Source organism: Neopelma chrysocephalum, unplaced genomic scaffold, assembly GCF_003984885.1.
Source record: "Neopelma chrysocephalum unplaced genomic scaffold, ASM398488v2 Primary Assembly neopelma1_97102, whole genome shotgun sequence".
Taxonomy (NCBI): domain Eukaryota; kingdom Metazoa; phylum Chordata; class Aves; order Passeriformes; family Pipridae; genus Neopelma; species Neopelma chrysocephalum.
In genome coordinates, this window is record NW_020925744.1 from 2,168,654 (window position 1) to 2,181,116 (window position 12,463).

A 12,463-nucleotide genomic window follows, 5' to 3' on the forward strand; every position below is an offset into this window, starting at 1 on the left:
TGATTATTTACAGTGATTCATCTAGGCACTTGTTTGCTTCATTAATTGAATCATGGGAAAGTAGGAAAACTTGAAATAGAATACGCTTCTTTTCAGGGGAAGGAGCTGTTGATCCCAACGACCCGAACAAGGAAAGCACGCTGAATCAACTTGCAAAAACAGAGATATCACTGTCTCTAACAAGCAAATATGAGTTACGAGAAGGTGAAGATCAGGATCTCAAAAGCTTGATGATAAAGTAAGTTTTGCTCAAACCCCTATATTCTGACAATGCTTTTCTTTTTGTTTTGTTTCTCTTTTTAAAAAGTTGCTTTGACACTGCTGCCCTGCCTAAGTGCACTCCTGAGGTGCTGAGTGCACTCAGTTTTCAAAATCTAGTTTGTGTTCAGTTCTACTCAAACTTTTGCAAAAGTCAGAGGAACTGTCAGTTCTTCCAGAAAATAAATATACTGCCACTTGTGTTTTTGAGCATGACTGCATCATTATCTAACCTAGTAAGTGTTTTTTCGTGGAATTGTAAAAGCATTCTTTTCTAAAATAATACAGCCTTGGGAAAACAGAGATGAAAAGCTGTCTAGACTTGTAAGGGTCAGACAGTATCACACTGTGCTTTCCTCCTCCTCAAAAGGAAACACTTCCCTGACATAGTGACATCAGGCATTTGAAAAGGATGCTACCGTCACTTCAGCAGGGACACTGCTTGTTTTCATCCAGGGAAAGCAAGCTGTGTTTATTCTGTTTGGTGAACAAATTAAGAAATGGCTACTGGGATACCCTGGGATATAAGCTACTTTATAGTAAAAAATATTTATATGAAAGCACTTAATATAAAATCATTGGCACCCATCTTCTGAAGTTATTTCAAGCTGTCCAGAATAAGGACTGGCCTTTTCAAGTTCCTGGTACAACCTGAACAAGGGGGGAGAACAGGATGCTGCTCTCTTCTATTACTATCCTTCTACATACCCCACATGTGTGAAGGCCAGAAGTTTACATTAAAGGGAAATACAACATAAAGATTTTACACCTTTGCAATAACGAGGAGTGTAGATATGGGCTGTAATTCAATTCTAATCTGTTAAGTTTTTTAAATCAGAAATCAGTAAACTGAATTTATTAAACTGCATGAAGTGTTACTTCTGAAGAAACTTTTTAGCTTATGTAATCATGCAATTTTTCTATAAAAGCCATAAATGCCTGCTAAAAGTCGGAGGGGAAAAAAGTGTGATTTTTAAGTGCAAGAAAAGTCTTACTGTTCATTCTAAAAAGAGGAGAAGTTTTTCCACTGTAATTGTGCATTTTTGATCTGAATCTTATAGTAGAACATCTAATCTGAATCTCATAGTAGAAAACACTGAGATTTTTATGTAACCTGTTAGCTGGTGGATTCACCATCCCTAGAGGTTTTTAAGATGAGACTGGATGTGGCACTTAGTGCCATGGTCTAGTAACCACAGCGGTGTTGGATCAAGGGTTGGACTTGATGATTTCAGAAGTCTTTTCCAACCCAGTCAATTCTGTGATTCTGGTGGCCTAGTGGTTAGCGTGCAGGACTTTCACTGCTGCGACCACGAGTTCGATTCCCAGTCCCTCCCGGGCAGATGGAACCCGTTAGCCCTGTGTGGCCATCCATCTATGAGAAGGACACTCTAAACAAACCTACGTCCTGAGGACCTCACTGCCATTGTCCAAGCTTGCTTGGCCCCGGCAGATGAACCTTAGGATTAAAGGGTGGGCTCAGTTCAGCGCAGGCTGTGTCTCACCTAAAAAATCCATTGCGCAGGCTGGAAAGGTAAAAGACCTTTCCCCAAATCTTCGTTCGCGAAGATGGGCCATTATTATTATTATGATCAAATATAATATGGGATCTAAAGCAAAGGGACTTCAATAACTGTCAAATCAAAGCTGTTTTAGTCAGTTGGTATTTCAGAGACCAAGACTTTAGAGCTGTTTCCAAGCTGGTTGTATAAAAAGGATATGCCTGCTGCTGTCCCTAAAAAAAAAAAAAAAAAAAGGAAAGAAAAAAAATAAGGGAAGAAAATTAGAAAATTGTATTTCCTGCCCTTTCTTCCTGTGTGTAGGAGTAAAATGCCATCCCTTAGTTGAATCTGTAAAAATATGCAAAATCAATGCCAAAATAAATTTCTTCAATGCTCTACATTGTGTGGAAATATGTTGAAACAATAGCATGGGAATTAAGAAAACAATTTAACTACTCTATTGCGTAAGTGCTTTTAAGTAATACTTCCCATCTTTTGAGAAATCTGACAGAAGAATAATTAGCAACTTGTGTTAAATTGCAGCAATATCAAAAGTCAAAATACTTAGTGCTAGTTTTTACGCAAGAGAAGGAAAAGTACAGATGTTTAGCTTTCCTACCCCAGCTGCAGAGAAGACTTTTACTGCAACTGTGAAATGTTGGGCACCTGTCTAAAATTTAGGTCACAGCTGTTTCTCTGAATATTTCTTGCTTCAATAGAAATATTGATATATTTGCTTTCTAAATAGTTTTAAGGCTCCTGTGAAGAGGTCTAAAATTTGCTGGTACCTCTGTCTAAGGGACTCGATGTAAGGTGCCTGGTCTGCATGGTTTGAGTGTGTGGATGCCACACAGCAAGTGGCCAGAGAAGGCCCAAGATGGGTGTTTCTAGAAAACAAGAGCTGAGCAGGTTTGATAAGCAGGGAGAGGAAGTTCAAGGGCCAAGGAAGCGGAAATAAGCCTTGTGTCTTATCAACCATATCAGCACCTGTTTCTAAGGCGGTGCATAAAACAGTAACAGGATCTCACATATGCTAATGTGGACTGTGGTGGTAACCACCAAAGACTGACAAAAATTTTGTCTGGCAGAGAAAGCCAGCAATGCATTGATGTAGCCCAAATGAACCAACTGTTAGGAAACCTTCCTGTTTTGGTTTTTGTTCGTTTTCTTTTATTTTGTTACTTCATGGCAAAGTGAAGGGATTCCAAGAGAATTTGTGAAGGAAAAATACCTTTAGCACCAGTCCTTCAGAATCTGTTGAATGGGCTAAAACTGCTCAGTGCAGTTAACAATAGCTCTGGATGAGCTAACTAATTTCCAAGAGGTTTAGCAGCTTACCTTCTGACATGGAAGGAGTAGTGATCAGGTCTGACTGTGCTACTTTGCCCTCTCCATGGAAGCTTGGATCATACCCAAATACTTGGTGGTTTTGGATAATGTTGGCTGTATATTAGTAAATAAATATCCCACTTCGTTGAATTTTTGAGAATTTTTTGTACTGAAAACACCAAAAAAACCACAACCGTATATAAGTAGACTACCACTTTAAACCAAGTCATAAGATTTTATGACAGAAATTTTGATCATATTTAGACATTTGCCTTAAAAACTTGAGCTACGTCTCCAATTTTCTCTTCATTTTTCAGAATAATGAAGTGTATCTATAACATTGTCCTGTAAATTAATAGAATTCTGAAGCAGGATGTTCTTGGAAGTACTATGGATGAATAGGCAGCAGGAACAAGATAAATTTTTGCCAAAAAAAGAACTGGTTTACATATCGGGGTGAAGCAGCTTCCCTTTTTTAGCAAGGAAATGCTTGTCTGTTGCTACTAGAGAAATATCCGCCTCTAAGTGGTTTGCATAAATGCACTGCATCAAATATAAAGTTCCTTCAAAGTTCAGTAGTTTTGTATGCAATTCCACTTTATTCAGTAAATATGACCCTTAATGGAATCAGGATAGTTCAGGCTTTTCAAAGACTATATTCTTATCTGCTGTTTTGTCATGATCACAGTTAAAATTCACATGTGAGTTATTGCTTATATTTTTGTTAACAGTAACTGTTTTACTGCGCTAGTTTTCTCAAATAAAAGGAGGGAAGTTTGCACATATTTCTTTATTCAGATGTGTGGTGAAACCAATGTCCAACACTATTAATGGAAGCTCTGAAACATATAAAGGTAGAAAACGCAAACTTTACCAAGAATCTATAACAAAGGGGGAGCTCACTAATTTTGTGCTTGAAGAAATTATATGCAGAGGTGATCCAGTGACATCTGTTTTGTAATATCGACATATCCTTTTCAAAAGGACCAAAAGACTTATTGTGGATGTGATACGAACACAACCAGGGGATACACTCTTAGAAATACTAGAAACACCAGCCACTGCACAACAGGTAAGTGCTACACTGTGCCTGAATAGGGAAGAGAGTATGTATTTCATTAGAGCTATTTGAAAGCCTTAACAGATCTCTGACAGCTTTCTCCACCACCTTATAACAATTATTTGTTGCTGGTTTTAGACTATTCAGATCTAGAATGTGAGACTTGCAATTTTATTTTTACTATGTAATTGGAAACAGCTTTGGAATGGGAAACAGAGGAAATGAAAAATTAGGTCTTGCTGTAAGCTAGCATGACTAGAATATTTTTGTCTTTACAGTTTTTTGTAAACAGGGTCTTTTCTCTCTTATGTTATTATACAACCAAATAGCCTGAGGTGAATCCTTCTGCTATATCTTTTTATTTTTTCCTCGTGAACTTCAGTATCTTAACTCAAGTTCCCTGACATATAGTTTATTTGCTTAATAAATACAAGCAAACCTCTTCCCATGGAACTACTATTATCCTTGGTATGGGAATTGAGTGGGAAGAGCTCTCAGTTGAAGTTTCTTCTGTCAACACTGAAAAAAAGCTCCACTTCAACAATGTGCACATTTTGGCTTACTTCAGTGTGTGTACATGTAGAGGACACCTGTGAGATCTGGACAGTCTTCCCACAATTCAGTGAAGTAACTGAGCCAGCTGGCTGATTTTAAATATTTTGATTAATTGAAATACATGTCTAGGTATTGGGATTAGTTATTTAAGGTATGTCCAAAGGCATAGTAAATGGGGAACTTTCAGACCATGTGATAAGAGGACATAAATAAAGCCTGCACTCTGATTCTTGATAATCTCCTTTGAGAATTAAATGTACTTGAATGTTTAACAGTTCTCATAACCTGGAAAATAACTGTTCTGGATTATTTTTTTACCCAGGAATCTGAGAACTTGAAACTTGTAGAAAAACGTGCCATCTTAGATTCCAAAACACCAGAGAAAATGAAGGACAGTCAGTCTATTTCTGAAGATGGGCAGCTACCAATAGAACAAAAGAAAAGAAAAATTCAGAGAAATCTCCGGACATTGGAACAAGCAGGACTAGTGTCTTCAGCAACTAAGTACCAAGAAATTATAAATGAGATTGCTAAGGTAAATGGAACATGTTTTCCTGTATACTGATGGTTTTTAGGCATCTAGTCTAAATCCATCAAAGTTAGAGATGTCCAATATACATTTTTTAGGGATTACTACACTAAATCACTGAAGTATCCACATATGAAGCAAATCATGTTTGCTGACAAAATAAGACAGTACACTCCTGCATAACTGCCTGAACTGAATAACACACAACTGTAACCTTTGCTATCCAGATTTTATATAATGCTGTTCAAACTTTGCCACTACAATGTGTTTCAATATGTTTTTATATTTTAAAAGTCATTGAAATTATTCAATGGTGTTTCAATTAAGAATTAACGTCTTGGTAAGATTTAAAAAGACTTTAAAAACTGCAAAATATTATCTGATTGGTATTAACACTGATCTGCTGTGGCTTGGCAGGACACAAGAATAGTGGGCTAATGCCGTGCCCATCATGGTGCTGATAATGCACAGGGCCTCTTGTCAACAAATCACCAAATCTACATCCACAACCCATACTGGCTGTAAGAATCTTAGTATATTGGATTATCTTCAACTGTTCATGAGTAAATTACTCATGGCTCATGTTAGTGATTTACATATTACAAATACGTATTTTTAAAGTTGCAAATATATTTGAATATACAGATATGTAAATTACTCACTTAAGAACACATATTGCACCTACTCTGAAGTGCCATTTTAAAGCTCTGCCTGGTTCATGTGTCTGCATCTGCTTCTACTTCAGGAAAAACCATTCTACATATGTATTCAGTGCCCTATTCTTTTTTATTTCTTATCTATAAGACCAGTCATTTTGTTTGGGGCAGAAATCTAGCAGAAAAGATTCAATTGTGTGCAGATTCGAGTGATTACAGAGGATTCTATGAGGCTTTGAAAGCAGTGTACAAACCTCTACACCAGGTTCAAAGCCCTTGAGTTGGTGCAGATGGTCAAATGCTTCTCACAGATAAAATTTCCATTCCGAATCAATGGTCTGAACATTTTCAGATTCTTTTCAGTACCGTGTAGTTCAAGGCTCAGCAATTCAGGACATTACACAACAACTGGTGAAAAATGAATTGGATATTGCCCCTATTATGGGAGAAACTCTTAAGGCCATACAGCAGGTGAAAACTGGCAGGGCAGCTGGGGTTGATGGAATTCCACCTGAAGTCCGGAAGCATGGGGGCCAAGCACTCCATGCTAAATTTCATGAGTTCGTGGTGTGTTGTTGGGAACTAGGCAAACTACCATCAGATCTTCGTGATGCAGTCATCATCACTTTGTATAAGAAGAAAGGAGATAAATCAGACTGTTCAAATTACCGTGGTATTACTCTGCTCTCCATTGCTGGTAAAATCCTTGCAAGAATACTTTTGAACAGACTAATACCTGCTATTGCAGAAGAACTACCTGAAAGCCAATGTGGTTTCAGAGCCAACAGGAGCACCACAGACATGATATCTGTTCTCAGACAACTGCAAGAGAAGTGTAGGGAACAGAACAAAGGACTCTATGTAACTTTTGTTGATTTCACCAAAGCTTTTGATATTGTGAGCAGAAAAGGTCTGTGGCAGATTTTGGAACATTTAGGATGTCCCCCCCAAGTTCCTTAAAATCTTACTCCATGAGGATCAGCATGGCCAAGTCAGATATGGCAATGCACTTTCTGAGCCTTTTCTAATAACCAATGGCATGAAACAAGGCTGCGTTCTTGCACCAACTCTATTCACAGTCTTCTTCAGCATAATGCTCCAAAGGGCCACGCAGACCTCGATGAAGAAAACAGTATCTACATCTGATATCGTACTGATGGAGGCTATTCAACCTAAGGTGACTGAAGGCCCACACTAAGACCTTAAATCATCTTGTCCAGGAGCTGATTTTTGCTGACAATGCCACTCTCGTTGCCCACACAGAAGCAGCTCTGCAGCGTTTAACATCCTGCTTTGCAGAGGCTGCTGAGCTTTTTGGGCTGGAAGTCAGCTTGAAGAAGACACAAGTTTTCTACCAACCTGCACCTCAGGAAGTTTTCCATCATCCTCATATCATCATTGGCAAATCAGAGCTCAAGTCAGTCCAGCAGCTTAATTATCCGGGAAGCATCATCTCCTCGGACAATAAGATTGACAAAGAGATAAACAACAGGTTAGCAAAGTTGGAAAACTCCATAAAAGAGTTTGGTGTAATAAACACCTGAAGAAAAGTACAAAGATCAGTGTTTACAGAGCCATTGTACCGTCTACTCTTTTATATGGGTCTGAATCATGGGTCATTTACCGCCACCACTTGCAACTCTTAGAACGCTTCCAGCAACGCTGCCTCCGTACAATCCTAAACATTCACTGGACTGACTACGTGACTAATGTGTCTGTTCTTGAACAGTCAGCAGTTACGAGTATTGAGGCCATGTTGCTGAGAACACAGCTGCGTTGGGCAGGACACGTCTCCAGGATGAAGGACTACTGCCTCCCTAAGATCGTGCTTTATGCTGAACTTGCCACTGGCTGCTGCAAGAGAGGAGCCCTGAAGAGGAGATACAAGGACTCCCTGAAACAATATGTTAGCTTTGGCCATATTGATCAACATAACTGGTCTACTCTGGCCTCCAATCAGGAGACATGGAGATACACTATACATAATGCTGCTGCTTCTCTTGAGAACACACACAGATTCATTCTTGAGGAGAAAAGACAACGCAGAAAGAATCGTGTCTTGCCAATACCACCTAAGGAGACTTTCCACTGTGCCTTTTGCAACCGGACTTGTCTATCTCGCATTGGCCTTTTTAGCCACCAGCGCACTTGCAGCAAGCGTGGGTAGAGTCCTTCTCAAATCTTCGTTCGCGAAGCCTAGCCATGATGATAAGCCCAGTCATTTTGTTTGGGGCCATTAAGGCAATCTGAAGATTGTGATGAGCCTTAGAACTGGATGTTCCTTTTATTTTACTCCAACTACCTCAATTCAACCATTGTGTTCAACCTAAGCGCTAGTTTAGCAGTAGCTAGTTCTTGTCTAGTAGAAGCCCAAGCTCTTATTTCTTAGGCCTCTCACTGAAAAATAGGTGCAAGGAAGCTTCCATTTTTATCACAAAGTGGCCATCTTCCTTATGACTTCTATATCTGTTGGGCCCTGTAGACCACAGCAGAGTTCAAAATAACACCACTTGTATAAATGAGTAGCAAAGTGATTGCCATGCAAACTGTAGTACTCTCTACGGTTACTGTGCTTGTAAGAACTAACATGATAGTTCATGCTTTCTTTCAGTAATTAAGTCAGATTGTGTAATTACAAATTTGAATGGTAATAAGCTGGTGCTTTTTAAAATATCAAATTAATAAAACAATTACATTAATAAATTTCTTCAGGATATCCGGAATCAAAGAAGATACAGACATCATCGAAAAGCTGAATTGGTGAAACTCCAGCAGACTTTGAATGCACTTAACTCCAAGACGGCATTTTATGAAGAACAAATTAATTATTACAACACCTATATAAAAACTTGTTTAGACAACTTAACAAGAAAGTGAGTCTTCTTGTCTTTTAATGTGTCTTTTAGTGTTTTTTATCAGGAGGAAGATCAGGTGTTAATCCGTAGTTGAAAGTTTTGATTCCAACATATTGACAATCTACGGATGAAAAAGTTCATGTCACTGTAAGCTAAGTCAAAATTTGGAAAGTAAAGTCTTGTATTTATGTAATACTTCCTTAAAGAAAGAGGTCTGAGATGTATACACATTTTCAATATATTTAATTGGTGCTACTTTGCAGATCCACTAGCATGCTTTGAGGTCATGAACCTTTGGGAAGTAGCTATTGGTCTTCTTCCTTCATTAAAAGGTTTGGGGGTTGTCTTTAGAATGGAAAAGGAGGAAATAAATGCCTAAAGAATTTTACTTGTCAGATGCAATTACTGGAAAGCAATCCCCCCACCAATGCCACTGATGTGTCAAAATGAAAATATTTTACTGACGTGAACTGAAGTTTTTCCAGTGCATACCTCATGGATCCAAAAATGAAACTCTAATCACTGAGTATTTAACATCACTGTGTGTGTACAAATTGTTGTTTTAAAGTGATGACTGTGGACTCTTTGGGATAAGGGTTGCATTTCACGGAAGAATTTAAATATGTGCTAAAAGACATTAATTCAGAATCATTGGCAAGATGTTTAGATGTTTCACTCTGTGTTCAAAATTCCTCTAATTCTAGATTTTTTGAATGTTAATTCTATTATTTTAGAGAAGTTCAAGAAAGAGTGAAGGAAGGTTAAATATGGCTAGAAAAGTAGCTGAAGTATAAAGGACTTGACAGACAAATCTCTTTCCAGAAATTCACGGAGGTCAATTAAACTAGATGGAAAAGAGGAGGTGAAGGGAAGCAAAAAACTGAAGCAGATCTCAGTAAAGTACACAGCTGCAAGACTGCATGAAAAAGGTGTCATCCTAGAAATTGAAGATCTTCAAACCAACCAGTAAGTGTGGTATAAAACATTTCTGAGTGTTTTCTAATCAACAATCTCTTGAGGGGCCTGACTTTTGATAAAAGAAATCTTCACAATTTCCTGGGCCACAGCTCAAATTACTTCAGACTTTTGCATTCAGAAGGATGGTAATATCTAATTGTCATAATTAATTTTTTCCTTTGTACCTTGCTATATACCTTGGGAAAATATTTGAATAAGCCAGCTTTAGCACCAGCTTACATGGAACCAGTGGAAGTCCAGCAGCAGATTCACTGCTAATGACCAGTTTTGTAAGCAATTCTAGCAATTATTTTTTTCATGTATTGACTAATCACTTTCATATAACTGAGTAAACACCTAATTTTCTCCACTTCCTCACTATGGCAAGGTGAATAGATGTGGTGCTTTAACATCCCTTTTGTATCCATCCATTTTGAGGCTATAGTAGTGAAAGTCTTCCATCCTTTGCACTGCCCCATCTATCTTCCACATGAAAAACAGGTTTCCATTTATTTGTGGTTTTTTTCCAAGTGGGTTCATCAGGTAGAGGAAGCCACATGGGGCAAATATGTACCTCGGACATGGCAGAATAAAAGTCTGGCTGCCCTATCCACTGGATGCTTGGTCTGATTTGCTCACTGAACTTCCCACAGCTCTTTTTTCTCCTTTTGATTTTTGTTTTGTTTGCTTTTCCAATGCAAAAGACTTCAGAGTTCTGTATTTCATACTCCATGTACAGTCTCCAAGAAGACACTGCAGTAGGGATGGAGTAATTTTTTATTGACACCAACAACACTGCTTGCAGTTAAAGTTCTTTTGTGTTCTACAGGATTTTCCCCCCAAAACTATATAAAACTACACAGCATATGTATTAAAGTACCCTTCTTGTTTCGAGGTTTAAGAATGTGATGTTTGATATCACACCTGGAGAAGAAGTGGGTGACTTTGAAATCAAAGCAAAATTTTTAGGAGTTGAGATGGAAAAAGTGCAACTTCATTTCCAGGTAGAGTTTGGATTTTGTTACTTTGCTATATAGTTGTATTGCATTTCCTATAAATATAAACTATTTCCAAATTTTTTAATATGTACTAGCCAATCAGCACAGAGCAGCAGATCATATGGCAACAGCTTCTGTAGGATGCTGGACATGGAGTTCAGTTATTGTTTATATTGAGGCAATTGCATGAAACCAAATGCCACATTAGTTCAGTGGCAAGCAGGAAATACCAAAAGAAAATAGAAGTGCACAAAACCCAGTATTTCTTCTGGTTTGCTGTTACTGACAGTCTACAATTTGGGATCTAGAGAACATGTAAAGTTTTCTGTGCATATGCAATAGCTGCTTGCAACTGTTTATGTTAAGAGGACCTGAAGTGGGAGATATTTATCACGTGAAGAGAATTTCCCCATCTTTTTGCTGTAAAGTATGGATTCAGACAGACACTAATGATTTTATTTCTCATTTCAGGATTTGCTTCAAATGCAGTATGAAGGTGTGGCTGTAATGAAAATGTTTGATAAAGCAAAAGTGAATGTGAATTTGCTCATATTCTTGTTGAATAAGAAGTTCTATGGAAAATGAGTGTTTTCAGATATCATGGACTTCATCAATCAGTGAGAAGTCTATTCAGTATTTTTTTGCTTATAAACTTTTATTCGAAGTTTGTCATTGGATGCTTTTTAACTTTAAACCCTCCCCTAAAACACCAAATGTTCAGAGGAATGTACACAGTGCCTTTTCAGCATTGATAATGAAGAGAAAACCAGGAAATTGATTCATTTAAACAGTTCAAGATTTCATTGGTATTGGTACTTTCAAATCAAAATATTGTTTAGGACACACAGCTTTAGTTGTACGGATTTTAAGGTAGGCAGGTATTGAATTTAGTTGAATATATAAACCTCTTCCTATTGAAACATTTAAAAATTACCTCAGATACATAATATAGTTCATACTAGACTTTTAAGTATTTACCAAAAGAAAACCTAATTTGTTTCTAAGGGATAGTTTGAGCAAATGTTTAGTTGTATACTAAGCCTATTTTGTGGCAGTTGTCAATTGAAAGCAAACTTACTGTGCAATTCAAAAATTTTTATAGGTAATTATAAAGTGACAATAACGACTTACTTCACAAAAATGTATTTTGTGATTCGTTCCTACTAAATGCACTACTGCCTCATGCAAAATGACATTTTCTACTTTCACAGCCTTTGGAGTGGTATTGGGGAAATCTGAATAGCGAACAGTTGTTCAGTTTGAAGTATTTGAATACGTAAATTGTGCCTGTCTTTTTTTTTTGTAAGAAAATACATGCAATAAAATCAGTATTTAGATTGGGTTTTTTAAATATTCTTTGGAGATTCTATGTAAAATAAACATTACCTAATTAAACTATGTTGGTTCTGAAATTTCATTTAAAGGAATCATTAAAGCAGCAATCCAGATAGTAGTTGAAAGAACTTCTTTCAGTGCTTTTATAACATTGCATCTGATTAATCCTGACTGCCCTCAGTATGTTTTGGGAAGGCTGCTCAGCAGTGAAGACTTCATGGCCGTTATGCCATTGAGTGTGACGATTTTGCTGATGAACTAGCACTTAAACCCACAGAGCAAAAGTGTGTACTGCAGGTAATGTGACAAATACATAAACCAACAGAAAATATTTCCTACTTTCACTTTTCTTGTGACAAAGATTTCAAAAGACAGACAGTGAGACATTCCAGAATGAACTGTAAAAGCAAATATGACATAAGTATTAAC

The 12,463-nt window shown here is 37.5% G+C and overlaps 1 protein-coding gene across 8 annotated transcripts in view; it reads left to right on the forward strand.

The window, feature by feature from the left end:
* The window catches only part of IQGAP2 (IQ motif containing GTPase activating protein 2), a 133,448-nt gene extending 121,351 nt beyond the window's left edge, over positions 1–12,097 (forward strand). For 3 of the 8 annotated variants that reach the window (XM_027671413.1, XM_027671410.1, XM_027671411.1), the window contains 7 exons: positions 97–238; positions 4,074–4,161; positions 5,027–5,239; positions 8,602–8,762; positions 9,567–9,710; positions 10,597–10,705; positions 11,171–12,094. In XM_027671413.1, coding sequence (XP_027527214.1) covers positions 97–238; positions 4,074–4,161; positions 5,027–5,239; positions 8,602–8,762; positions 9,567–9,710; positions 10,597–10,705; positions 11,171–11,284 — 971 coding nt within the window. In that variant the 3' untranslated portion in view covers positions 11,285–12,094. Of the gene's footprint in view, positions 1–96; positions 239–4,073; positions 4,162–5,026; positions 5,240–8,601; positions 8,767–9,566; positions 9,711–10,596; positions 10,706–11,170 lie in introns of those variants that run through there. The other 5 variants (XM_027671407.1, XM_027671409.1, XM_027671414.1 and 2 more) reach the window with 3 other exon arrangements.
* The last annotated feature ends 366 nt before the right edge of the window (positions 12,098–12,463 follow it).